We start from the raw sequence: 25,094 nt of genomic DNA, 5'->3' as shown, positions 1-25,094 counted from the left end.
TGGGTTCCAATCTGGCTCAGTCTGTGAGTTTGCATGTTTCTCTGGGTCCTCCTGTTGCCAACCACAGTCCAAAGATAAGTTTCAGTCGGTTGTTGACTCTGTTGCCTATAGTTTAAATGTGCGTGTGTATGTGTGTGTTTGTGTGTATGTGTGTGCTATACAATATGCTGGCACCACACAAAGGGTGTATCCTGTTTTGAGCCATATGCATCATCTTCTATTTGGACAAGTGGTTACTGACAATAAAACAATAAATTTGTACATTTGTGTTTCAATTTAATTAAGAAGTGAGTGGATGCCGTACAAATTGCACATCACCCTAGTCCACGAAATCCAGGTGAATATTTAGTATTAGCAGTTAGATAAAGTTGTGCCATGTGTTTAAAGTAGAGCATGAGTTATTTTGGTAATTCTGAAATGATTAATATTAGGTACTAAATGTAAAGCAATGAAGCAGCATGTGTATGTCATTTTTATTTCATTGTAGAAACACTCATTTGTAGAGCACTTTAAAACAATGAATAATTTTCAGGAGATCTGAAATCAGGAAGACACTTTTAGATTTTGACATCCAGCTTTATTCTGCTGTCTACTTTTACATGTATAATTAACCTAGACTGGGACCAAATGGATTCACCACCAAGTATATAAATATAAAATAAGGCACACTCATGAATCCAAAAAACATTGTAGCAAGAAAGAAGTTCTGAGTTTCTTTGCAGTTTCAGGAGTAAAATTTGCTGTTGCAGATTTTCTTCTCCTTCATCCTGGCAAAAATACAAAGTAAGGTTCATATTACATTTAAATATTTAGCTTACACTGTTCTCCAAAGCTATTTCTAATTATTTACCCATTTATCCTATAGGTTAATTTTTACTTGAGCAATTTTAGGGTAAATACCTTGATCATGGGTACTACAGCAAGAGGCGGGATTCAAAAGTTGGTGCCCTGAGTGCAAAGCAACACGTCTAACCATAATGCCACCTGCAGCCCCATTATCATTTTTAACTACTTGTAACCAGAAAACATTGTTTTGATAACATTCAAGTTACTCTGTCTCACTGTTTCTACTCACTTCTCTTTGGTTTCTTGGATTTTCAATAGTTGGCTCTCAGTGCTTGACAGCTCCTGAATTATGTCATTGCGCCGATGAGCTGGGCTGGCATGCTGCAGGTTACTATGGGTGTCATAAAGGAAGAGCTCATTGCTCAGTTCTGCCTGTCTCTTCCGCAGCTGGGAGGATGAAGAGTACAGCTCCTCTTCTGCTTTCTGAGTCACAGAACGACAAAGACATATACATACTTGCAGACACATACTGTATAGTCACTGCCCCAGAACTTTGTCATAGAACTTGAGTGATGTTCATATCTGGTGACTGGGGATACCATCCTAATGTTCATGAAACCCCTGCGGAATCTATTAAGCGCTATTAATTCGGGTGTTACCAGCTGGTAATACGAGAATCTGCTGAGCAAATAGTGTTTGTGCAGGAGAATACACCAAAGTCTCTCAACTGGCCTCATACTCCTTGGTTGTTATATAAACAGAGCAATTACTGGACTTTGTACTTTCCGTAAGACAGCTGTCCTCTTAACTGCAGATCCACTGCTATGTTTCACAGACAACAGACTATTAAAACATCCTTTGACTTTCTCCAAACATAAACTGAACTAAATACAGAACAAAAATTTGCCCGGTCTTTCTAGAGAAATCTGATACCATTGTGACGCGCATTTTATGTTGCTGTAGACTAGAATATTGAAGTGCTAACCATACATATTCTTTTAAATCTGTCACAGCTCACTAATTATGGAATGTGGTGGCAGAGTGGGAGAAGCTGGTGCCTTAGAGCTCCAGAGTGCTTGGTAGGCATGGGTTTGAAACTAGATCAGAGAGTGTTGAGTGTGTATGTTTCTTCACATGTTTGCATCCCCAGACATGCAAGGAGGAAGGTACTGGCAAACCACGTCTGTTCCTCCCTTGCCTTGGAAACCATGCAAGTGGTCACAAAGACTTGCATTTGACTGGCTAGCACTTCCGCGCACATATTGTAATAATTCAACTTAATTCATCTGTTACTGCCTTTGTAGTTATATGGCTAACTTTGTGCCCCTTGTGTGGTCTAGCCAGTATTTTGTTCAATGCTTCTTTCTGTTCTAAAGCCTCTATTTTTTATGTTTTTAGCACTACAGTAACAATACATGCAAGTGACATGACCACAGAATCCCAGTCTTACCCCAACTTTTTGCACATCAATATAAACAAGCAAGGAAGCCAGCTCGATGTCTTCACTGTAACCGTTTTTCAGAGGCACTGAGCGGTATCCTTATGAAAGAGAAGAAGAAGAGGGGTCTTTCTGTGAGATCTGACCATGAATCCTCTTATATCTACACACTGTATGTACGTGATGAGCATAAACATGCCTGCAGGCTCCTCACCTGAACGGATGCCCTTAAATGGGAACGTTGCTTGTGCCAGAAAGTTTGGGTCTGAAAACATGTCCTCTTCATTGACTACAAAACGCACAAAGGTCAGCTCCGGCTCACAAACCAGGAACTCGACAGGTACTGGAGGTGCTGGCCATACTGGGTTCAACCCGTTGTCCTCTGGAAGGTATACATAAATGTAGAACAGTACGTCTGTTATAGCTTAAATTGTCTGAATATACAAATAAATGCAGGGAAAACAATGTATTTTCACCAGACAGTCAACTGAATCAACTCATCCCTAACTTTCAGAGACACCTTCATTTCTGGTAACTGTAATTCATCATGATTAATGTTAATTTTATATAAATGAGAAAGTACTGTTTGTTTGGTATGAAAACCAAAGGTTTTCCCAGTATTAAATTGATTGGACTTGATCTGCAGGCTCCAACAACTTAATTTGTAATTTATCTGTATTTGAGAGAGCATGATTTTTTTTACATTCACATCATACAAAACAAGAGTGTCATACAATGAAAATCACTATAATGGCTTTTGAAAGTATACACCTTTTTCCATACAACAGGATTTTAAATTCAATATAAAAGTAACTGCTGTTATTTCACTTCCACAGATGTGCTTAGTGTGATCCTGACGAACATGCAACAGTTAGTACAAATACAAACACACACATCCAACCCCACATAGATGATTCTGGACAGCACAACGTAAAACAACAACAACAAAAACAACAACAATAATAATAATAATACCATGTGCTTGTGAGATGGAGTCCACACTACCACAATAATTCACTTGACAACTGGTTATTGACAATAAGTGAGTGAATGAAAATATTAAAAGACAAGTTAGAAATAATACTTTGTTACAAATATTATGAAATATGTTGTTATAATGTATAAAATTGTTTTATTTTGGTTTCTTTGTTAAAATTAGGTAACATATTTTTTCTGGGAATTAATTATGTATTTCCTATAAGAAATAATGGCCACACCACTGATCACTTAGTAGTCACACACACAGGAGGTCCAAAATCAAAAGACAAAGGTTTTAGGTTCTGTCTGTGATGTGGTAGAATGACCCCTCTCTTACTCAGAACTGCTGAATCCTTCTCAATATTCAAGAAGGGTCTCAAAACACTCTCTTTCACACACTTCTCCCCCGATCTCCTATGTGCACCATAAACTTATACTATGTTAGCTATACTGAAAACACTACACAAGCAGCTACTCGTGTAATGTACACTGGTTTATGCGATGGTAAGAGACCAATTGACTGTACTCAAGAATCACATGTCCAGCTAGATCTCTCTCTGCTGGTATAATGCATGTATTGTTTTCCAAGATGTACGTGGCTTTGGAAAAAAGTGTCCGCTAAGCAATTAAATGTATATGTATTTACAACTGGAAAATGCTTAATGAGGTCATTTCACAAAACAATTTAACCACGAAAAAGTGAAGAATGAGTGTACTGTTATAATCATGAAACCTCACAAACAGGCAAAGGTCTTTCAGAGAGATGATAAGGTGCTTGTTTATTGCACGGAAGTCAGTATAATAATCTTATCAAGCCAAGAAGAATTCCTAAACATGTGAACATATTTGAAAAGATATTCACCTATAGTATTTAGTTGATGGGTGCTTTTGTCATCTTGCCCATCTACCAAAGTGCATTTACACCCTCCCTCCCCGCAACCCTCCTTACGGCAGACTGTCGTCTTGAACTTGCTGTCCTCAGCATAGAGACCAAAAACCTCTATCTCCACAAATGGGCTGGTGAGGCTGCGGCCTGGTTTTGGCAGGTGTCTGGCTGCTATGACCTGTAGGGAGAAGCAGAGTGATATTTTATGTTAAACACCTCCAGCACAGTCCAATCGACAGTTACAGGTATGACCACAATATGTTTAGGTTATAAATAAAACAAAAATAGATTTAATTAATAAATTCTTTCAGAATATATTCTCAATCCTGAATTTTTCACAAAAAATAAATTTGAAGAAACCATGAAGATGCTACTGATAATGTTATGGATAATGATAATCTGGGATATGGAGCAGTGATGAATATGGAGAAGAGGCATGTCTTACTCTGATAGTGACGGTGTATTGGACTTTCTTGTCCTGCTGCATCTTTGGGTTGAAGCCATCTGAGCGCATCATCTCTGGTTGCAACACATACCCAGTGCCCCCATTCAGGCTGAAGAGGGCGTTGTTCACCTGCATAAACTTGTCTTGAGGCGACACAAACCATTACCAAACTGCGCAATTCTTACAATTATTACAGAACATTCTCATGTACTTAACATTCTTCAGCATAAACAGATCAGAAATAAGACACAACCATCAAAATGTGAGCTTTAAAAAGATGTGAATATCACTGTAGCACAGTCAGAAATCAGTCTGAACTATTCCCACACAGAAGGAATAGTTCAGAGTGATTTCTGACTCGCGTCTTAGAGGAACACAAAGGTTCGTTCACACAATGAATCCAGATGAGAATGACATTATGGGGGCCTCGTTTCGGACAATCCTCACCAGCGGTCTGGAAGTTCAGTGCCACCATGTGACAGCCACAAATCCACAGCGGGAGGGGGTCGTAGTTCGCGGAGTCGACACGCTGGCCCTTGGGGTAGATACGGCTCAGGGCCTTGCGGTTGTACCTAAGGAAATCACGCACTTTGCTGTCCCTCAGCGGTACCTTGTTCTCCATAAAGGAGCGGATCTCTTTGTAGTCGTATCTTTCTGAGGAAACGCAAAACAGTGGGCAAAACAAATCACAGAAAATAACTTAGAGCTGCGTGAGCTCTGTTTCTGGTGAAGTGGTGCATACTGAGGGTGTTAGGTATTGCTGATAAGATATGAATATGTGGCTCTGCTAGATAAATGAGGGAGGGATCAAAAAATGTATAATTGTATATTGAATTGAAGACAAATAATTTGAGGAAATCACCTTATTCGTATGAGATGTATTACGATTTCATTATGTAGCAAAGCGACTGACGGAAGATGTTATATACAATACTTACTGAAGCAGTCCTTATCTTTGCTTCGGGGCTGGCAGTACACTACCAGGTCAGACATCTTTTTGGCCACTGCATCCTTTTTTTCTATCTCCTTTTCCTGTGTGATCTAATGGTAAGAAAGAGAACATTTCCTGTCACTTTCCTAGTACTCTGACGTTACTAAAAATGACTGTGAGTAGCATCAGCAAATACTGACTATATCATCACTAAAATCTAGAAATGCTATGGGCCAACTGCAGCAAAATCTAAGAATGTTGCATACAGATGTGGGTATACAGATTAAAAACTAAGATAATACCCTTTGTTCTAGCTTTATGCTCCCACGTCCCTTTATTATGGTTGCTTTTTTCTGGGAACAACAGGACACTAGATAAGATGGCCTTCTGTTACTATTACCGATTATTTAGCTGGCATTTCAGTACAGTCACCTATAATATAGGAATATAGTTTCTTTAAGCTATATTTTAATGCCACGAAACAGAAATGTCCCACAGAAGTGAGTCAAAAAATGCTGGGACATTTATCAGAGTGATTTCAACATCTCAAAGGTCTTGCTTCATGATCATACAGGCTTAAGATGGGTTAGTAAAAGACTGGATGCAATACAAGCATATTTTAATGTCCTTTTTCAAAATCTGAAAACTGACTATATTTGAACTCTGAAAACTACTATGGCCCAATGTGAGAAAACCGGGCATACGCAACTTGCCTTGAATTGCTCATTATTCTTGCGCTGTGTGGCATCCCATGCTGCTGTATACCATTCAAACAGGTCTTCCACAGAGTCAGCACTGATGTCGAAGGACAGCATGTTCTCATCCTCCTTCATAAGCAGCGTAAAAACGTGTGACATACCATTCTTGCCCTGAGCGGACTTCACTGGGCACAGAAAAACAAGACAGAAGAAAATGAAAAAGGATGTCCTGCTACCTTGACCTAACACAGAAGTTCTTCAGCTTTTCAAGGCCTTGATCCCATTTATGAATTTTACTAAAACTAAAGACTCCTCAGAGAAATAAAATCAGAAAATCACCTTCAAATAAAACACGTCACATATCGTTAGCGAGGATACACTTGTAATTCTGTAGTTAATACACTCTCTGCAATGTATACTGCATAAGGGGATTTCTCACCACTGCATTCAGAAAGCTCAATCACACCCTTGCAGAGCTGCCCCAGAGGATTGTCTTCCATTGCCTGGAAGAAATACACAAGCTTCAGAGCCTAAGCACAAGATCTGATTCCATTTTAGTCGATTTCCCACTATATGCAGTGGGAAGATGAACAGATATAAACTACACTGTAATGCTAAAATGATCTACATCCAGAGACTTTAAACACTAGTATAATGGTTCCTTGCATCACAAATGGATACATTTTGTAGTTTATTATTTATTTATAATTGTATGTTCACTTATCTAGTTTCTAAAATGTTTGCTTGTTATGGAGAAAATGCAGCCTGTGTTTATGCAAAGTTAGACTATTTAGTCAACCACAAATTTATGAAAGGAAGATGACATGGAATAAAATCAAACTTTTTTCACAGATCTTTTCCATAGTTAATGTTGTTTCAGTGAACATGTATATCATCACATTCCCAGAATAAAAGAATCAACTAGAAGAAACAAAAAATAATTTCTTCTTCAGATGCATCTGTAGCAACCACTCAAGACCAGGGGCCCAGAGTTGATTTCTTTTCTTTGGTGCCTTCTTTAAATATTTTACCGCTTGGAGAGTGTGTTGTAGGAAACATTTCTTGATGTGTGTTATAAAATGCTTCTTTTATTGTTTTGAATCACCAAAATTTAGCTTTCTGAACTCCACGCTCCAGACATTATACACAGAAATGTTCAAAATTAGTGTCAGGGGTTTCAATGCTGTGTAAGGCTTGAATAGTTTATAGGGCATTATTTGTTGTGTCGAAACATTGGAGTGCAAATTCTTCAAAACAAGCATACGCACAGTTAAATGATATATTGAATGTTGTATCACCTGGTCACCCTGCTCTGTGATCTTATTATTGGACACCTCCTCCACATAGTTGGCAGGGAAGTAAAGTTGCTTCTTCCCCCCATAATCTCCTTTCCACCTGCAGGGGTCAGCAGAGATGTGTGAGTGTGTTGCTGTTTGAAGGTTTGGAGGATATGTACAGGATATCGTCTGATCTATTGCCTCACCAGCCAGAGCTGTACTTAGCTACATTATGGATTAATGCCCCTTTGCAGAAGGTGAGCTCATCAGATCTCATGGCCCTGTAGTCATAAAGCGCCTTCACAGTGCTCTGCAATTGAACAGGCAAATGTTTATGGCCAGTTGTTATGCCAGTAAGCTCAGGTATTTGGACAACAACAATTTACATAACTTACTCCTACTGTGACAAATGTTACTGTTACAACAGTTAATATAAAAAACCAACTGCTGAAATTTTTCACTGATGTGCATACAACACAAAGACAGCAGCTGATTTTTTTCTAGACATTTTACCACTAGTTACATACAAATCAGCGTTTAGTTCGGTATGAGAGTATAACATAATTTTTGATTTTCTGGGTTTATAGGGACAGCTTTGTGTACCTACCGATGGTGGCTCTATCTCATGTGGATCCACATACATTCTTCTCTCATAAATGGACGCAGAGTCTTTCTTCTGCACAAAAAATCATTATGAAACGATTACAAATAAAATATCCATACCAGTCCAATGACCTTCACTAAGAAATCAATTCTGCATTACCCATACACAGCACTGACACAGTACTGCAACTCCAACCTATCTTAATCAAAAAAGCTTGTCCATCTATCCTAACCTCATCTTACCATGCTGAATCTTTTCACCAGCTCCTCTGTGACTGGGTACCGCAGCTTGATCTTGCGGTAGAGGGGATTCTTACGGTAGTAGTTGACCAAGTCTACTAAGCTTTCAAACTCAGTTGAGGAGCCCAACACAAACAAAGGCCCTTCCTTCTGGATACGGCAGTGCTGGACCTTCCCTTCACCCCTGAGTCACATGAAATGCATTAAATAATAACAATAAATACTTGGACATGAGGGTTAGGCTGAGGAATAAAGATTGGCCAATCACACAAGAGATCCAAGGGTGGTGCTGCACTTGCAACATTCCATACAGGAGAAGAGCCAAATGTGTCACCTGAAGGTGATGGCAAAAGAGTCGCTATTCTCCCTTTGGCGAATGAGAAAGGCTCCATCACGTGGGATTCTCATCAGCATGTCCTCTGCCTCACCTCTGCTGAGATTACTGTAGAACCAGCTGAAGGGATGAAGCATAATTTGCTATCACTTCAATCTCATATCCATACACAGCAATAAAAATAAGCTTCTGAAGGAACCTTCACATACTTCTCTGTGAGATGCGGGTCGCGACGTGGCACTGCATCAGTCAGACGCAAGTCAAACTCCAAGCAGCGTAGTGGGTTTTCACGATAATGCTGTATGAGCTCATACACAGTGGAGAAATGTAGGTTCTCAGTCAAGAAGTAAAAGGGCTGACCACCCTCTGACCCTGAACGAATCCGACAGTGCTGCACTCTTCCTTTGCGCCTGTAAGAAATAATTTTCTGGTACATTTACATTTCATTTACACTTATGCATTTAGTAGGCACTTTTCACTAAAATGACATACAAATCAGAATAAACAAAAGTGCACCATTTTGCCTGTGCACATTACACAAGTAGCTGCCAACAGAACTGAGTCTGATAACAAAAACAATTGTGATTGTGACAGATGGTGTGACGCAAGCGTATGGAGATGTTAGGAGAGAGAAGTGGGTCTGAAAGAGATATGTTTTAACACCTTCCTTGAATGCTCAAAGGAATTCAATAGCTCTGACACTTAGTTCATTCCACCACACCGGAACCAAAATAAAGAACCTACAGACTATCAATTTTAGACCTCTCATGAGTGGGACCACCAAGCAGCTAGAAGTGGAGTAGCATAATACTTTTACTGGAATTTCAGGCAGACATCAGCTCTTGTGGGCCATAATCAGGGTATAGATGTGAAAACTGCAATTCTGCAAGTATTGCATATTTTAAGAAATATAACAACATATATATAACAAATTCATAACATATTCCATCACCCAAACAAATAACCCCATCACAGTAAAAAAATATGCATTTTTACAACCTTTCCATTTCATTGACACACAAACCCCACTGATGTAGAGGTCCCTATCATGTCACAACAGTCTAGAAAAGTCATGGACTGCTTATATATGGCTGTCATAAGAAAATGTACCAGAATGAGAGGGTGTAGTCTGTGAGGAAGGTTTTGCTCTCCCGCACGAGGAAGGTTCCGTCTCGACCACCTGACTCAGCACAGTACTCCTGTAACAGTCGCTCTGCTGTCTGCCTCCCTTCTGACATCCTCCCATGAAACCAGGGCTCTGAATAGTGCTGCTCCGATGGGCTCAATAACTAAAGAGTTTAAGGAAAAGAAGGATGAAGGATGTAATGAAGCCAGGGAGGAAGCAAAGGAAAGACAGAGAAGAAGAAGAGAGGGGGGAAGGAAACACATGATATGCCTCTCATATCATCGTCTACTCTGGAAGACCTGCTTACCTTCTCTTTTTCTTCATCATATTCTTCAGCGTAGTAGAGCCTGTCATCAGAGATTACACAGTAGTGGCGGTTCCATTGCTGAAAGAATGTGTAATAGTTTCAACAGACTGTGGTTGGAAATCATTTTAATAGTCTACTAGGACAAGTGGAAAACCCAAAACAGTATTGATTTCTTTGCATATAACAGAAACTTATGATGGCAGCACTCTAATCAGTTTTATAAACCAGAACACAAGCATCCATTAGAACACTGCACCATGCTACATGTTCATACACCATGCAAGCAACTCAGGTTACATTATAATCTGTTACTAATCTGTTACTAATCTGTTACAGCACATTTTGAACAAAACCCACCCATACTTCAGAACACAAAGATAGGAAAAAAAATTACCCAATGCACAGCATACAACAGAACTGCACATAAACCAAGAAAAAACAATGAAAAATAAGCTCTACCTCATCAACGGGATCCCAAATGTACAAGTTGCCCTGCTTATCTCCCTTCTGCTGGGTACCGCGATCATCCAGTCGTGCAGGATCATCTGTTGGTGAACTAAGCTTCTTATGCTAAACAGACAGATCAGAATACAGAAACCATTGTACAAGGTGCAATCAAAGAGTGCAATGCATACACATTACACATAAAGAAAAATACGTATGTGTGCACTTTACATTGTATATACTGCTGAGTGACTGATATAATTTTCATGCAGAGATCATACAGGTGATTAAAGGCTGCACACTTTCAAATATTTCAGAAGAATAAATGGAACAGAAACATTTGATGTTTTAGGTCCTGTCTCGTGTCCTGTGGATGGTATACATTTTCTCACCTTCAGGATGATTTTGCCCTTGAGCTGTGTGGGGGAGGGTAGCTGGTCAGCCATCGGCTCAATGGAAACAGTCACTAGTTTGTCTTTGAACACTTTAGTAAAGATGTCTGCCATTTTTTCCTGCTGCTCAATACAGCAATGCTCCTCAATGGATAGGATCACAGGGTAACTAATATCACAAAAGCATTTACAAAAACAATATTAGAAACAACATCAGAAAGTAACTGCATTTCTGTGTCATTCAGTTTTTTACAGTACCATTGAAAACAGCTACAGTAAACACCGCTATTCAGAAAGTTATGCCCTTGGAACTTAAAATGTTTATGAAAGACTTTTACTGATACTGACCACAAGCATTGTTAAAGAAGCCACAACTGTATGTCATATGCATGGTTGTTTCCAATGACTGACTGATCAAAAGGTGATTATGCATTTAGATATAGAGGACTTGCAGATGTTACTTTTGCTCTACATCTGTAATATTACTGTTACCCATGTGCTACCAAATAACAGTATTCTCTAAAATCCATACTCACTCTGATGCTACAAACGCATGGTCATTGATGGCCTTAACCACATCCACAAATTTGATCTTAGTAGTCATGGTTTTTCCATGATATATGATAGGATCACTATTTGGCCCATCCCAGCAGTCCACTGTGGAAATCCAAAGTGAAAAAAAATTCTCTTATCAGCTACTAATTATGGTGCAGATTGGTTCTGAAATTGATTTCTTGCTCAACACACAAAAAATAAACCATTTTTTAGTTTACATCACATGTAATGGTCATCGGGTGCTCATTACTACCACATGATTGGTGTATAGACTACTGAGTAGTCATTTCATTTTTAAAATGTAATATTAGAACACTATCAAATTTGTTGTACACATGATGTATCCAGTATAAAGTGTATATTACCAATGGGACTGAACTCACATTCAACACAGCGGCAACCCATTCGCAGGCAGCGCACATAAGCTTCGGGGGATGACTCGCTCCTCAGCTGATCACCTGTCAAGTACCTGGAAAAATACACAGAAAAACAGGAAGTGTGTGAAAAGCTTCACAATGAAGTGCAAGCTTTGACTGAAATGAAAGAAGCTGCAAAGAAGGCATCTGCAAAAATGAAATGTGTGCCACAGGTGCTGTACAACAATAGAAATGGTTTATGTTGTGCCATAATACTTACGTATTGTGTGAAGAATTGACCCAATAATGGGAAAGTGGGTTGTTCATGTCCAGATTGCTCACTTCTGAGTACTTGCTGTCCCAGATGGAATTTTCCTTGGAGAACAGGAAACCGAGGAACTGCAAAGAGACAAGAGATACTTTTTAAATCCCATCAGGACATGGGGAGAACAGCATCAGACAGAGGTAAGAAAATCAGCAACCCTCAATCACTGCTGTGCTGCTGTACCACCCTTGATGCTTACATACCTTTCAAAATACATGTCCTATTGTATAGCATAGCATGCACCCTGCTATTTGATATTCTGACACTAGTTAAGATATCTAGAAAGAAAGAAAGGTAAGATAAAACCATGATTCCTTTTTGTCTCACTAAAACAGCAAAACACAAACATGGCACACCTCACTGACTGTGAACTCAGGGTCGTTGGTCTTTCTCATTGTGTCATCAATGAACGTAGTCATCAGCTCTCTCACTTGATTTAGGTCATTAGCCCAGTACTCCTGAAGAGTCAAAATGAAGGATGGCAGGGACAATGAAAGAAATGACTAGAAGCTGAAATAAGATGATAGTTTGTAAAACTGAAGCATTATTACACTGGTTCTGAAATACAGCAATTCATGCAAATACAGCCTCGTAAACTGGCTTTTCTACAGGTTGTAAATAGATAAATCTTACTTTTTGCTGGTGAAGGAGGAATCGTTGGAAGTCATACAAGAGAACAGCCGAAGAGTCAGGTCGGTCTGTGTTACTTAAAATCAAAAAACAAAATTGTATTATTTGTACAACCATATGTTCGAAACAGGCTTTATGCAATGCACAATTACTGTGTGGTAGGAAGAAAAGACTCAGTTCAGCAAGACAGTCAGATTGCAGAAACGTTCATTTATTCATGTGCACATGGGTGAGCCTCCCAGAGAGAGTCACACCCCAGCAGTTAAGCAAGCAGATATTTATACATATTCTAGGGCGGTTCTTCGCAAACATGGTGAGATAACATGTTTTGTTTCATCATCCCAGGCAGGTCAAGGTGCCCCCCCAATCTCCCGTCCTTTGATGAAAACACTCCTAACCGTCGCCGGTGTTATCATTCTCATTACGCACAGTCTCACGGGAACTACATAAATCTGTATTCCTCCCGATATGTTATGGGAACAGGCTGACACAGAAAGGGACAAACTGCCACCAGACTGCTGCCTGGAATGTGGCGCTTTCTTGCATAGGCCGTTTCGCTAGTTAGACATGGTAATACATAAGCATGTAGGCATAGCAAAGCTTTAGAATCAAACTTTCATACCACAACTGTGCTCAATACCCTTGTACATTACCATTTGAAGACTGGTTTTTAATAAAACGGTTATATCTAAACTGACATATCATTCAGAATCAAAATACAGTCATTGTCCAGATAATGTCGGGGTTGGGGACCAAAACACTGCCAGTAAACTGCACTTGTCTGCTAACCACTTGAATGAGAGACATGCCATATTAACTAAGCAGTTGAAAATAGGCAGCATACCGTTATTTTAACAAATATTTGGTGAAATAACACACTACTCATTAAAAATAAGCACCAGAGTTATAAATAAATGCAAAGTGAATGCAAAAATTAAAATAGAAGAAGTGGGGGTGCAGTGGCGCAGTGGGTTGGACCACAGTCCTGCTTTCTGGTGGGTCTGGGGTTCGAGTCCCGCTTGGGGTGCCTTGCGATGGACTGGCGTCCCGTCCTGGGTATGTCCCCTCCCCCTCCGGCCTTACGCCCTGTGTCACCGGGTAGGCTCCAGTTCCCCGCGACCCCGTATGGGACAAGCGGTTCTGAAAGTGTGTGTGTGTGTGTGTGTGTGTGTGTGTGTGTGTGTGTGTGTGTGTGTATTTTAAAACTATGTCTAATAATTTCTTACCTTTTGTCCATGATATGAAACAAAATGTAGACAATAGTTTATCATAAAATATAAATAATGAAATATGCATGTATTTTTTTTTACATTAATTTCATTGTGCTTACTTCTCCCACCAAAAAAATTAAGAAAATTGGAAACTGTATTGTAGTCCTGAGGCGGAGCTGTGGCTGTACCGTGATTCACTGCTTGTATTCTTGTACAAAGTTTAATAATATTTGCCGTTGGTGTTGTATACTGAATTTTTGTGTACATGCATAGTAAGTATTACAATTTATTGTTATAGGGGGTTATTAGTTTGTGTTTGTGAATCCTGCCTCCCAAATCTTTCATTTGTTGTATTGCTGCCAACATCACTGCCAAGTCGAAATCCTACAGTATGTTTTAGTTCTTTAACTGCAAATAATTAATGAATATCGATGATTATCCACTGTGCGCCTTTAAGCAATGCACCTGTGTGCGTTGCACTGCCTGCACATAGGCCAAGATTATTGGAGAGTCACCCAGATTCAGTCATAGAAATAACAAATACTTATGGTCCCTGAAGTAAACATCAGCAAACATGGTCCAAAAATTGCACGGTCACCACTGCACTGCTGCTGACCACAGATGGCAATAATTGACGAATGACTGTACATTAGGCAAAAAAAAACAAAAACAAATTAGAAAAGAGTGTCTCACCCCATGACAAATGTGCATGACTCCTTAAAGGAATCCAGGACCTAGAAAATGTAAAAACTCAATTGAACACATAATACAACAAGCACAGCTACAGGAAATCTTTTTTAGCAAGAACAAGGTACAATATTTTCAGGAAGGGATGCTCGGAGAAAATTCAACCACTTACACACTTCTGATTTTCAAACATAACCATGTTGTAGAACTTGTGAAACTGCTCAAAGTCCAAGACGTCTTTCCTGGCTCCAATCTCCTGGAAAATGATGAACACAGAGATCACATTAATCCACTGCAGACTAATGAACACATCTCCACAAATCACATGAAGAAAGCAGAGAAGAAAGTGTGAATACAATCAGTGGTTTACTCAATGCTCACAAACTACTTTTACACAGGCCTGGCCTAGGACAAGCTATTGATCTGGCCGTCCAGGAGATAACAAAGCTGTAGCCATACAGATGTGTATGTACAGAGCAGAACAGTGACACACATAATGATTATACACACAGGTGTCTTAATCATGAATATGCAAAAAGGTATCTGAAGAAGCAAAGAGAATGAAAATAAAAACAATACCACATGTGACATATGTGGTCATATTTTCTCTGCTCAAATTCTCAGTTCACAACTCTACTAATTTATTGTGCTTAAATAAGGTTAAATTCTTTAAAAGCTGTAAGCACAATCACAAGCATACTAAAAACTATGTATGTTATGCCTCTACTCAGAGTATGGCCTTTTGGGAAAATTATGTCAAATTGCTCTTGTTAAAACTATTACTGATTCAGAATGTGGTATACCCTACCTTAAGTAACATGTTTATCTGAAGTTTTGTACCTAACACAAACTTGGGGCTGTGAGATTCAGAAGCCAAACCTTTTCCCAGAGATGCCAGAAGAATACATTTACATTTACATTTATTCATTTAGCAGACGCTTTTGTCCAAAGCGACATACATCTCAGCAAAAGTACAATGTATGCATTACATTGAGAAGGAGACATAGCTGCAGACATGAAAGTCTCAAGCAAACCTAGTTCGTTACCTACCACTTGCTGCACCGAGGTTCATCGATCGAGTAGGTGCATAAAACACAGGATAGACAAATCCTGATACCTTCCCACGATTTTTTTTAAAAAAATATTATAAGATACACAAATAAGCAAATACAACGCCAGAGTAGTGGCTGAATAAAGGTTGTATCTGGGGATGCTTATGGAATTACGATGCGTGAGCAGTTACACTGTAAATGAGCTGGAGAGATCTTGGGCGAAGTGGATCTGGAAAAGGTGAGTTTTCAGACCCTTCTTGAATGCAGACAGAGTTTCCGCAGTTCTGAGTGACAGGGGGAAGGTCATTCCACTACTATGGACCCAGAACCGAGCACCTCCTAGCTTTACTTTTCGTGCGCGGGACCACCAAGCGAGCAGAAGTAGATGAGCGAAGGGGCCTGGCCAGGGTGTAGTGGTTGATTAAGTCTTGTAAATAGCTGGGAGCAGTTCTACTGATGCATTTGTACACAGTAACCAGGGTTTTGAATACTGGTTTGCATAGGGATATGAATTTATCCATTACAGTTTTCAGTAGCTTTCACTGAAAGCAATGCATTGACTTTGAATGGCTGTTGTTCTATTACTCAGTAATAAAATTCTGTAAGTTGGTTTCTTGCTACAAATGACACTGGTTGTGTACAGTCTCTGAACAGTAAATGCATGAAAGAAAAAAAAAATTAAATTTATTTTTATTAATTTAGATGACACTTTCAGTCCAAAGTGACTTAAAAATGTCAGGCTATGTACAGTGATTTACCCATTTATACTGTATTTCCGGGCACTTTATACTAGAGGAAGTGTATGAATGACAGTCAGAAGGGCTACTTTAAAATTAAAAAGTACCGCAAACTTATCCTTCAGGTATCGAGCATGAGGAATCTTGAAGTTGATCTGCGGCAGCAGAGACTTCAACTCTTTCAAGGAGATGCTGCAAGGAAAGACAGCATGCGAGGGACATCAATGCAACAGTATCAGTGTGTACCAGTACATCAAGAATGTGAGAAAGGGTAGTTATGAGAAAGACAGCTCAGAGAAAAATATTTCCCCCTTTCTGATTTTCTCAGTCTTTGCAACTTTTGTTTAAAAAAATTAACACAGCAGCACTGGGTTGCAGCAATATAGAAAAAGTACACTGAAGAGCTGCAAATACAAGTAATAAATTAAATGACAGTTAAAGATTACCGTATGTCACCAATATGATGACATAGCACTGTCTAAGAAGTTCTAGAAGGGTGTCCAGACATTCCAGAATTTCTCTGAATTACCACACAGATCATCCACATATTTATACAGAAAAAAATCAGGTTTAGGGTATAACAATAAAATACATTTTCTTTCCAAAATGTAAGAACAGTCAATGTGAGTTGTGGTTTAACAAGAAAAAAGAGAGGAAAAAAGCTAAAAGTTTTCCTTTGATCTGTCTTCTTTGGACTAACAAATAAAAAGTGGAACTTTTTGAATGACATGGATACTCTTAGGTCTGGCCAAAGCCAAATATTTAATTCTAACAATAAGAACCTTGAAGCAGTCAAGCACAGTACTCAAGTAAAAGTACTGTTATTTAAAAATACCAAGTAAAAGCACTCATTGACATTTAATGGATACTTTTCTCCATAGCAACTTACAATTGTTTACGCATTCATACAGCTGAATAACTGTATGAAAGCAATTTTTGGGCAAGTACCTTGCTCAAGGATAGTAGAGCTCAAGGGGAATTTGAACCTGTGACCTTTAGGTCCTAAGGCAGCAGCTCTAACCACTGAAGATCATAGAGAATATTGGTGGTCTTCATAGCTCGGGTTGATGGTTGAGGTGTTCAGTTGTTCGCCAAGCTTGTCATTTAGGTTGCAAACGTTTCATCACCATGATGATGTCACCTCGACTGGTGATGAAACGTTTGCAACCTAAATGCCAAGCTCAGTGAACAACCGAACACCTCAGCTCTAACCACTGCTACCAGCTGCCCCTACATTCAGCAATTTGCTTTAGGAAAAGTAAAAAAATACTCAGGTATTAAGTTTGCCCAAAAACTACTGAAGCATCATGTAACACTGAGTTAAATTAAGCTTTTTCATGTTCTGAACAACTAGCAATGTTAGTAGTTTCAAGATACGAGTTTTAACATTTGACATTTACATGATTCATTGTCACAGTACTCATGCCAAAAACCACTCTGAAAAATACAAACAGCACAAACAAAGCTTAGCTTAAGCATTTCTGCATTAAAGAATGGGCCAAAATTCATCCACTATGATGTGAGAGCTGATGAGAGAGTTTATTTGTTCACTTATTTGTTTTTTTATTCAATATTAATGCATTCATCCCCACAAAACGGGGACCTGCAAAAAGAAAATTTTGTATTGAGAAATATGTAAAGAGACATCCTTTGGTTCACATAACAGGCCTTTGGTTTGATAAAGAATGGACTATTTTTAATGTTAAAATTGTAAAATGTATTGTTAATCAGATGTACCATTTCAAAATGCAAATAATGGAGCACCGTGCAATTATGACTGTAACAAGCATGCTACTGTGTTCCGCAATATTCCATGCAACAGTTCAGAATCCATTAAATGTGGAAACTTTAACAGGGATTTGCCTAAACCAAAATCCTCACCCAAACACACAGCCCAGGTGCTATGAGGCATCAGCATTACCAACTTCTCTACCATGTCACTCCACTTTACATTTTTCATTTTACTAAACAAGATCAATTCATTTTTGGACAGTCCACATTAAATGCAGTCTATACGAAAATTCACCATTTATTGCTCATGCGGTGGTGGTATATTTTGTATGGAATGTCTTTGGGTGTTTCAGTGAATTGTAGGTGTAACTTTATCGGCCTGTGAAAGCATTATAATTGTTTTTCCACCATAGTTTATTCCCCATATAATGGTCCCCTACAGAGTAATCAGATGATTTGACTGAAATAATGATGATCATTAAGCAGGGGACACTTTTTCACTGAAGATCCAATGACATTCATTGTCAAACATGGACAAGCAGAGAAAATCTAATCAGTGGAGAAATACTTTCAACAACACATAAAGAAACTAGAATTAAGGTAAAAACAGAATAACCATTATGTTACAGAATAAATTAATTAAAGAATGGCTGAATTTAAGTGTGGATGAACATTAGTCAAAAAACAAAGGCCTGGAAACAGTACCTGTTTTTCTTAGTTTGATCAATGGAGTACATCTGCTTCCTCAACCAGCTGGAGAAAAAGAATATGGAGTGAGCATAAAACTGAATTCACACCAAATGCTATGAGACTGTGAGTGTGAGAGTGTGTGTGTGTTTGTGCGGGTCTGTACCTTTCTATGATGGCAGGTGTCGGTGCAGCCAGTGCCTCTTGCCTCAGCAGTTCTAGTCCTATCAGCCATTTCTCTGCATCTTCCTCAGTGGGAGCTGAGAATAAATACCAGTGTCACTCCCTCTGAGTTCCACACGTGCACAAATACACACAGATATGCATAAAGAAAACTGAAAGGAAACAGTTAAGAAAGACATCACAGATGGACATCAATAAACACCACTAAGTATAGTGTAAATGGAAATATAGAGACAGCTACAAACTCACCACTCAGACTCAGCGTGTTCAAAACAAACTGGCTTCCATAGAAGATGGTGAAACAGGTTTTATCTTGATGGTCCTTGCTGTCTTTACACCGCTCGAAATCCTTAGAATTCTTTCCTGGTCGCACTTCCCGAATCTCATGCAGGTCCACTGAAGGAGAACACACATTTAGAACAACTCAAAAAACAAGACATAAGAGTCAAGGTCATAACAAAAAGTATAATATTGCAATAAACTAAATTAATATAACAGTAACCAAATGTTGCATGTTAAGTAATATTATTATTTAGGTAACACCAAGATGATCTGAAATGACATGTTGCTTTTGAGAGTACAGGGCAGAATACACGTAAAAATCTTTACATTACTGTGCTTTATTTAACATAAGATCAACACGTTAGACATGATGAAACAACTGAAAGAAAAACAAAAACAAAAAAAACAAAGTAGTAAAAACAAAATTATTTACAGAGAATGAAACACAACAAAATGTTAGGTAAAGATCACTTGGTGTCCGAATAGCTTAACTAATCATTAGTGTTACTTCCACAATTTTCACTGAAGCCTAAGAATTAAGTATGTAATAAAAAATGTTACCAAAATTTAACAAGACTTTTTCGCCTTTGCAGGGGATTTCTGGGAACACATTCAGTTTAACATAATTAAAAATGATGGTGAGTTCTCTACAAATTTATTAATTTTCACAGTGTAAACACAGCATAAAAAAGAATCAGCAGTACTAGGGCTGAAAACTAAAGAACTCATTAATCTATAGGAAGCATTAATTCCATTTTCCACAGGTTTCATGAATGACCAATTTATAAAAACATATTTCACAGGCTCTTCTTTCCTTATTCCATGAATACACAATCATTGTCCTCATGATTTCCTAACGAATCCATTTAGCTTCAAAAAGGATATCATACATATACTGTATTTGTTATTCAAGGGAATCCTGTAACGGTGAAAATTAGCCAAAAGATAGCAAAAAATATGAACGCTTGCATAGTATTGTAGAGTCTTCCCCCTACCTTATAAAGGTAATGCATTCCTGAAAAACCATTTGTAAGGTAAATTCTCATAACTTGAATATGTTATTAGGACTAGTTTCAACAGTAAAATTTTTTATGCATTCCTAAACCCTAAAACTAAAACCCATTCTGCAAATCAATCCCATTATAATGGACACAGTTGTTTAAATAGTTTTTAATTACTGATCATATCATAACATAACAATACAGTTAATTACTCTATAATACTGTATGGTTGGCTACTTGTGCTCATTCAGCTCTTTTGTTTCAATTATGTACTGTACACTTAACAAGCTTTCACAAATAAAACATATGTATATATCCTACTAAATGTTTATGCATTGATTCAACCTTTAATTTAAAAAATAAATCAATGAAAATTCATCCATCCGTCCACCCATCAATCCATCCATTTTCATTGAACGCTTGTCCCTGTCAGCTCTAAGGGGGTACAGACTTGGAGAAGCGATTAAAATTAGTGAACAGGTCAGTTATATCTAACATGCAGAAATTTCCAAAACATATTTTTCTTTTCCCAAACACTGATAGGGAACTGAGGTAGAATTGTTCAAATTTGTAGACCTAATAATAAACCTTAGCATGCATGGTTGTGTTTTGCTGTGTTAAAATGTACGGTATATGCTGTAATTTGTCTTTGTGATTAAGATTCCAAAAGAATTCCTATTTAGCAATAAATATCCCAGTATTCATTTTAAACAATATTGCAACTTTTGCTGTTACACGGGCATACACTGGCAATTTTTAGGGGGTAAAGTACACAGAGGGCCTTACAATGACAATATTTGCATATTTTTTGTTTAAAAGCTATCTGATTGTGGAGCCAATGGAACGTTAAAGTAGTAAGGTGGTACTTCCAGTGAATTTCCAGTCAAAAAATATATGGCCATCACTTTATGTAATGTGAAAAAAATAAATTAATTGCTAATTATAACTGGTGAAAATAAAAAGCTTTCAAAAGCTAATATGACTATCGAATCATTTGCCATGAACTGTACCAATACCTTCATTTGGAATTTTAAATATACTGTCGCCCAGTTCATAGCTACAAACATTCCCTCAAGAAAAATCATTTTTCTCTTTTTTGTGATTAACAATGACACCTGTATACTAGAACTTAGCGTGAAAGAACAAACATAAATCCTTGTGGAACAAACTGAAGTAACTACAGCTGCAGAAGGTGATGAGCTAACTATTCCTCAAAATGTCTTCAGCTGTAAATAACCGTAAAATACTAAGCAAGAAACCCACCCAGGACTTGTGCTCACTCAAGAGTTCATTCTGGACAGCCTGACACCTGACAGTCGACATCCGTTTTACCAGCATCCCCCCACATACAGACATAAACAGAGGAAACAGAGATACACATCAACAAACACAAAAACCAACTTCTTCCACAGCAAGCTATAACAAGAAAGCCACAGAAACAGACACATAGCGCAACAAAAGTCTCCTTCTACAGAAAAAACAGACACACAGATATACATCCTGCTATCACCAAACCATTGTTCAGCACTGGATGTACAGACAACAGGCACAGATTCCTATGCAAGACATATTAAATACCTGATGAAGTTGCTGCCATTAATTTTTGATAGCTACTGTAACTACCGCAGATCTAAACAAAGTCCTTGATGCTTCCTTGGTGAACACTCTGTAGGACACCACAAAAATCTGATTCTCTGATTAGTACTGCTTTACTAATCATTGTGAACGCTTGTTTTTCGTATTAGGGATAATTAATAACAAAAATAAATAAACGGGTAAATAAAGGATAAACGGATAAATAAACAAAAAACTAAAATGACATTACTTTCAGTATACACAAAATGCCTTAAAGCAATTCTAAATAGAACTCTTCGAAACAAATGTTTAATGTTACATATAATCTAAAATGTTTCACTTCATCAGTGACACACTTAAGAAGCACACTACTCGTTTTCAGTGAAAACACTGGAGTCATATGGCTTTAGATGCTAAACTGGTACAATCAGATATAACCCTCTAAGCACGGCTAAAACAATGACGCATGTCTAACAACGTATTTAAGGGAGACATTACGTTTATAATATGACACACAGGTCGGTAACAGATCCTGCACTTGCTGCATGCACAAGTTTTAGGCAAAGTATTGAGTGCGAGTTACATGCCCGAGTGAGTTTAAATGCGGTCAACTGCAGTATACGAAGACGATTCAGGTGAGACGGAGTGCGTGGCATGAAGCAGATATAAAGTTTTAGATGGGACGCAGCATTAAGTGGGTACTGAGAGTAGTGCAGTTACACAGCCAGGTTTGGGGCAAGAACAAGTCTGGGCGGGACACTTACAGACGCCATCGGTCTTGTCCGCGGTGCGAATCCAGGCCACCTGTCTAGTCTCCATGATAACCTGTACGGTTAGGCGCTCCACCTTCTGACGGAACACAGTCATCACGATTCCCATCTCAAGGTCTCGCTTGATGAGACTCTTCTTGTATTCGGTCAGCTCTCCCTGATGGCCACGGCCTGCCATTGCTGCCCTTGAGGACAACGCATGCACAGGTGTAATTTCTCTGCAACGTTCCGCTTGGAACAAATGCACCTGTTCACAGTGAAGTAAACTGAAGACACCGTATTGTCCATTATGATAAACAATGAGCAACACAAAACAGCAAATGGCATGAGTAAACTATATAAAGAGCAATCATCATCATCACGCAAAGCTGAAGAGTCTGGGTAAAATTTGGATTAATCTTGCCATGACTGCAAAGATGGAAAACAGCGATAGAGCTGCTGAAAGTGGTGCTCGTCAGCGCCGCTGACAGAAAGTACAGTATAGAGGAGAAGTGAAGAAATACATTTTTGTGTGTGTCTGTGTGTGTGTGTGTGTGTGTGTGTGTATCAGTCCTGGTTCCTAGCGGCTCTCAGACCCTCTGCACAAACTTTATTTACATTGCAAATGAACAGGAGCAGGTGGTTTTGCGTCTGGCACAGAGACTGCCAGTCTTGCAATGGTAGTGAAGCATTAACCCAGAAATATTTCAATATATTCTCACTACAGGAAACTTTGGTCTCCACTGGTGCTGAGTCCTGGACATTATACACACACACACAGACACACACACAGACACACAGACAGACACACACGACGCAGCGCGCACGGCAAAATGTGAAAACTCTCTCTCGCAGTTCTGATTTCACCTCGTCTTCTAAAATGAATTACATGATTCCAACACACCTGTAGTACAATGTCGAAAGGGGTGAGCCGAGCAAATTGCATGTAATGAATACATGATTCAAACACAAATAAAATTCATGCCGATTTTCCGTGACACTTTTTAGGGTTTGCGTAGCGGGAGTGTAAAAAGAAGCGCAAGCGGAGGCGAAACACTGACTGAATTCAATGCAATTATTACATAGAAACTGGCACCGAAAGCGTATGTTTTCAGATCCTGTGGGGAATGCAGCTGTGTAAAAAAAAAAACAGCTCCACATTGATGACAACGAAGAATATTTTTTTTAATGTCACATTTGACAGCAGCCGGTTATCATAACCGGAAAAAATATAAGCTCTGCTAATTTCAACACACTACTATTTCCAAATATGGAAAATATTTGTAATTATAGAGCGAAGCCTTAAGTTAATAAAACAAGATCGCTGCAATTAAAATTAACGCGATAGGGGCCAAAGGCAAAATCGAAAGGGAGAAAATGACAGTAAAGTTTAGTAATTCCGCTCTTTGAGCTGCAAAAAAAGTACGCACAGCGTAACGTTTCTTAAATAATATTTGACAGAAGAGGGACCGCGTTTCGAGAAACCTACCTTAAGTCCAAAAAGTTAAATGTCCGGTCTAGATAGTGACGCCTCAGGTGCAGCAATTCATGTTTTAATGTCGAATTAAGCGAAAAGGTGCGTGGAAGGGCGAGCTCCGGCCAGCCCCGCCGTGGTCACTCAGTTCCTCTATTCTGGGGAGGAGGAAGTGCAGTGGCCCAGCGCTGAAGGAACAGCGCGCGACAGCTCATCCGGAAGTAGCGATGTTAACTATGCAAAGTTCCCCCCAACAGCCCACCCCACCCCACCCAACCCAACCTCCCACGAGGACCGAGCGCCGCCGACGGCTTTTCCACAGTTCCCCCGTCACCTCCCCTCCCTTCCCCTCCACACGTATGCTTGCGATACGGCGCGAACTGTGACAGGTGAGGGCCAGCTCCAACCAGCCATTTGTCACACGTCAACCTCGCTGTGCGCGAGAGGTTCGCTTTTCACCCGGCGACAGAAATCGAAAGCACCTGTCGCGCGCAGTGAGACAGAGAGAGAGAGAGAGAGAGAGAGAGAGAGAGAGAGAGAGAGAGAGAGAGAGAGAGAGCGGCGCGCCACAGACGGAAGAGCAGCAGTGCTGTGGCTCGCGCTTGCCTGCCCTTCATTCTGACGGTCGAGTGTAAAACAACTGCGTACATTTTTTAAAACAAACTAATAAAATGTGTGTTTCTAATGAGCAATAAAATACTTGACAGCAATTACCTCTTAAAGGCAAGTTCCTAGGGAAAGAACTACCCAGAACTAACAGAAATAAAAGGTGCAGCACAGTGAGTGAGTGATCCCTGAGGTGTGAGGAAAAATCTTAAGCCATTTTTTTAATACCGACTCAGACTCTAGAGTTCAGTCTCAAAATCTCTAATTTCAAAATTTACCACGATAAAAGCGGCGTTAAAAGCGGTTTATCAGAGTTCTGGAGGTACATGGTGCAATAATAAAACAATAAAAATAAATTTACAGTAAAA

At 39.1% G+C, this 25,094-nt stretch overlaps 1 protein-coding gene across 3 annotated transcripts; it reads right to left on the bottom strand.

The window, feature by feature from the left end:
* Positions 1–555: 555 nt before the first annotated feature.
* On the bottom strand, positions 556–24,369 carry LOC108926652 (1-phosphatidylinositol 4,5-bisphosphate phosphodiesterase gamma-2-like). 3 transcript variants are annotated; one of them, XM_018739497.2, is made up of 34 exons: positions 24,136–24,369; positions 22,662–22,852; positions 19,289–19,435; positions 19,023–19,116; positions 18,875–18,922; positions 16,546–16,630; positions 14,822–14,905; positions 14,656–14,696; positions 12,755–12,827; positions 12,478–12,579; positions 12,077–12,195; positions 11,824–11,909; positions 11,422–11,542; positions 10,886–11,054; positions 10,509–10,619; positions 10,050–10,127; positions 9,727–9,905; positions 8,826–9,026; positions 8,617–8,736; positions 8,286–8,466; positions 8,047–8,115; positions 7,646–7,749; positions 7,461–7,557; positions 6,602–6,665; positions 6,178–6,347; positions 5,472–5,574; positions 4,981–5,187; positions 4,534–4,676; positions 4,152–4,266; positions 2,439–2,606; positions 2,237–2,325; positions 1,076–1,269; positions 901–948; positions 556–767 (listed from the first exon to the last, which is right to left on the bottom strand). In XM_018739497.2, exons 2-33 carry the CDS (start codon positions 22,843–22,845, stop codon positions 915–917), a joined length of 3,780 nt encoding a protein of 1,259 aa, XP_018595013.2. In that variant the 5' UTR covers positions 22,846–22,852; positions 24,136–24,369; the 3' UTR covers positions 556–767; positions 901–914. The 3 variants fall into 3 exon arrangements, with proteins under 3 accessions (XP_018595013.2, XP_018595011.2, XP_018595012.2); XM_018739495.2 differs by lacking the exon at positions 901–948; XM_018739496.2 differs by lacking the exon at positions 901–948 and having other exon boundaries at positions 22,662–22,847.
* Positions 24,370–25,094: the final 725 nt, after the last annotated feature.

Source organism: Scleropages formosus, chromosome 7, assembly GCF_900964775.1.
Source record: "Scleropages formosus chromosome 7, fSclFor1.1, whole genome shotgun sequence".
NCBI classification, from domain to species: Eukaryota; Metazoa; Chordata; class Actinopteri; order Osteoglossiformes; family Osteoglossidae; genus Scleropages; species Scleropages formosus.
The sequence above is the reverse complement of the archived record's forward strand: the minus strand, read 5'-3'. Positions and strand labels throughout refer to the sequence as shown.

Bases quoted from the DNA above. Each gene is read 5' to 3' on its own strand.
- LOC108926652 (XM_018739495.2), bottom strand. From the start codon at position 22,845: ATGGCAGGCCGTGGCCATCAGGGAGAGCTGACCGAATACAAGAAGAGT. The intron at 6,666-7,460 runs GTGATACAACAT...TATTTCTTCCAG, and splicing joins TCACAGAGCAGGGTGACCAG to GCAATGGAAGACAATCCTCT. The intron at 5,188-5,471 runs GTAAGTATTGTA...GCGTTTCCTCAG, and splicing joins CAAAGATAAGGACTGCTTCA to AAAGATACGACTACAAAGAG.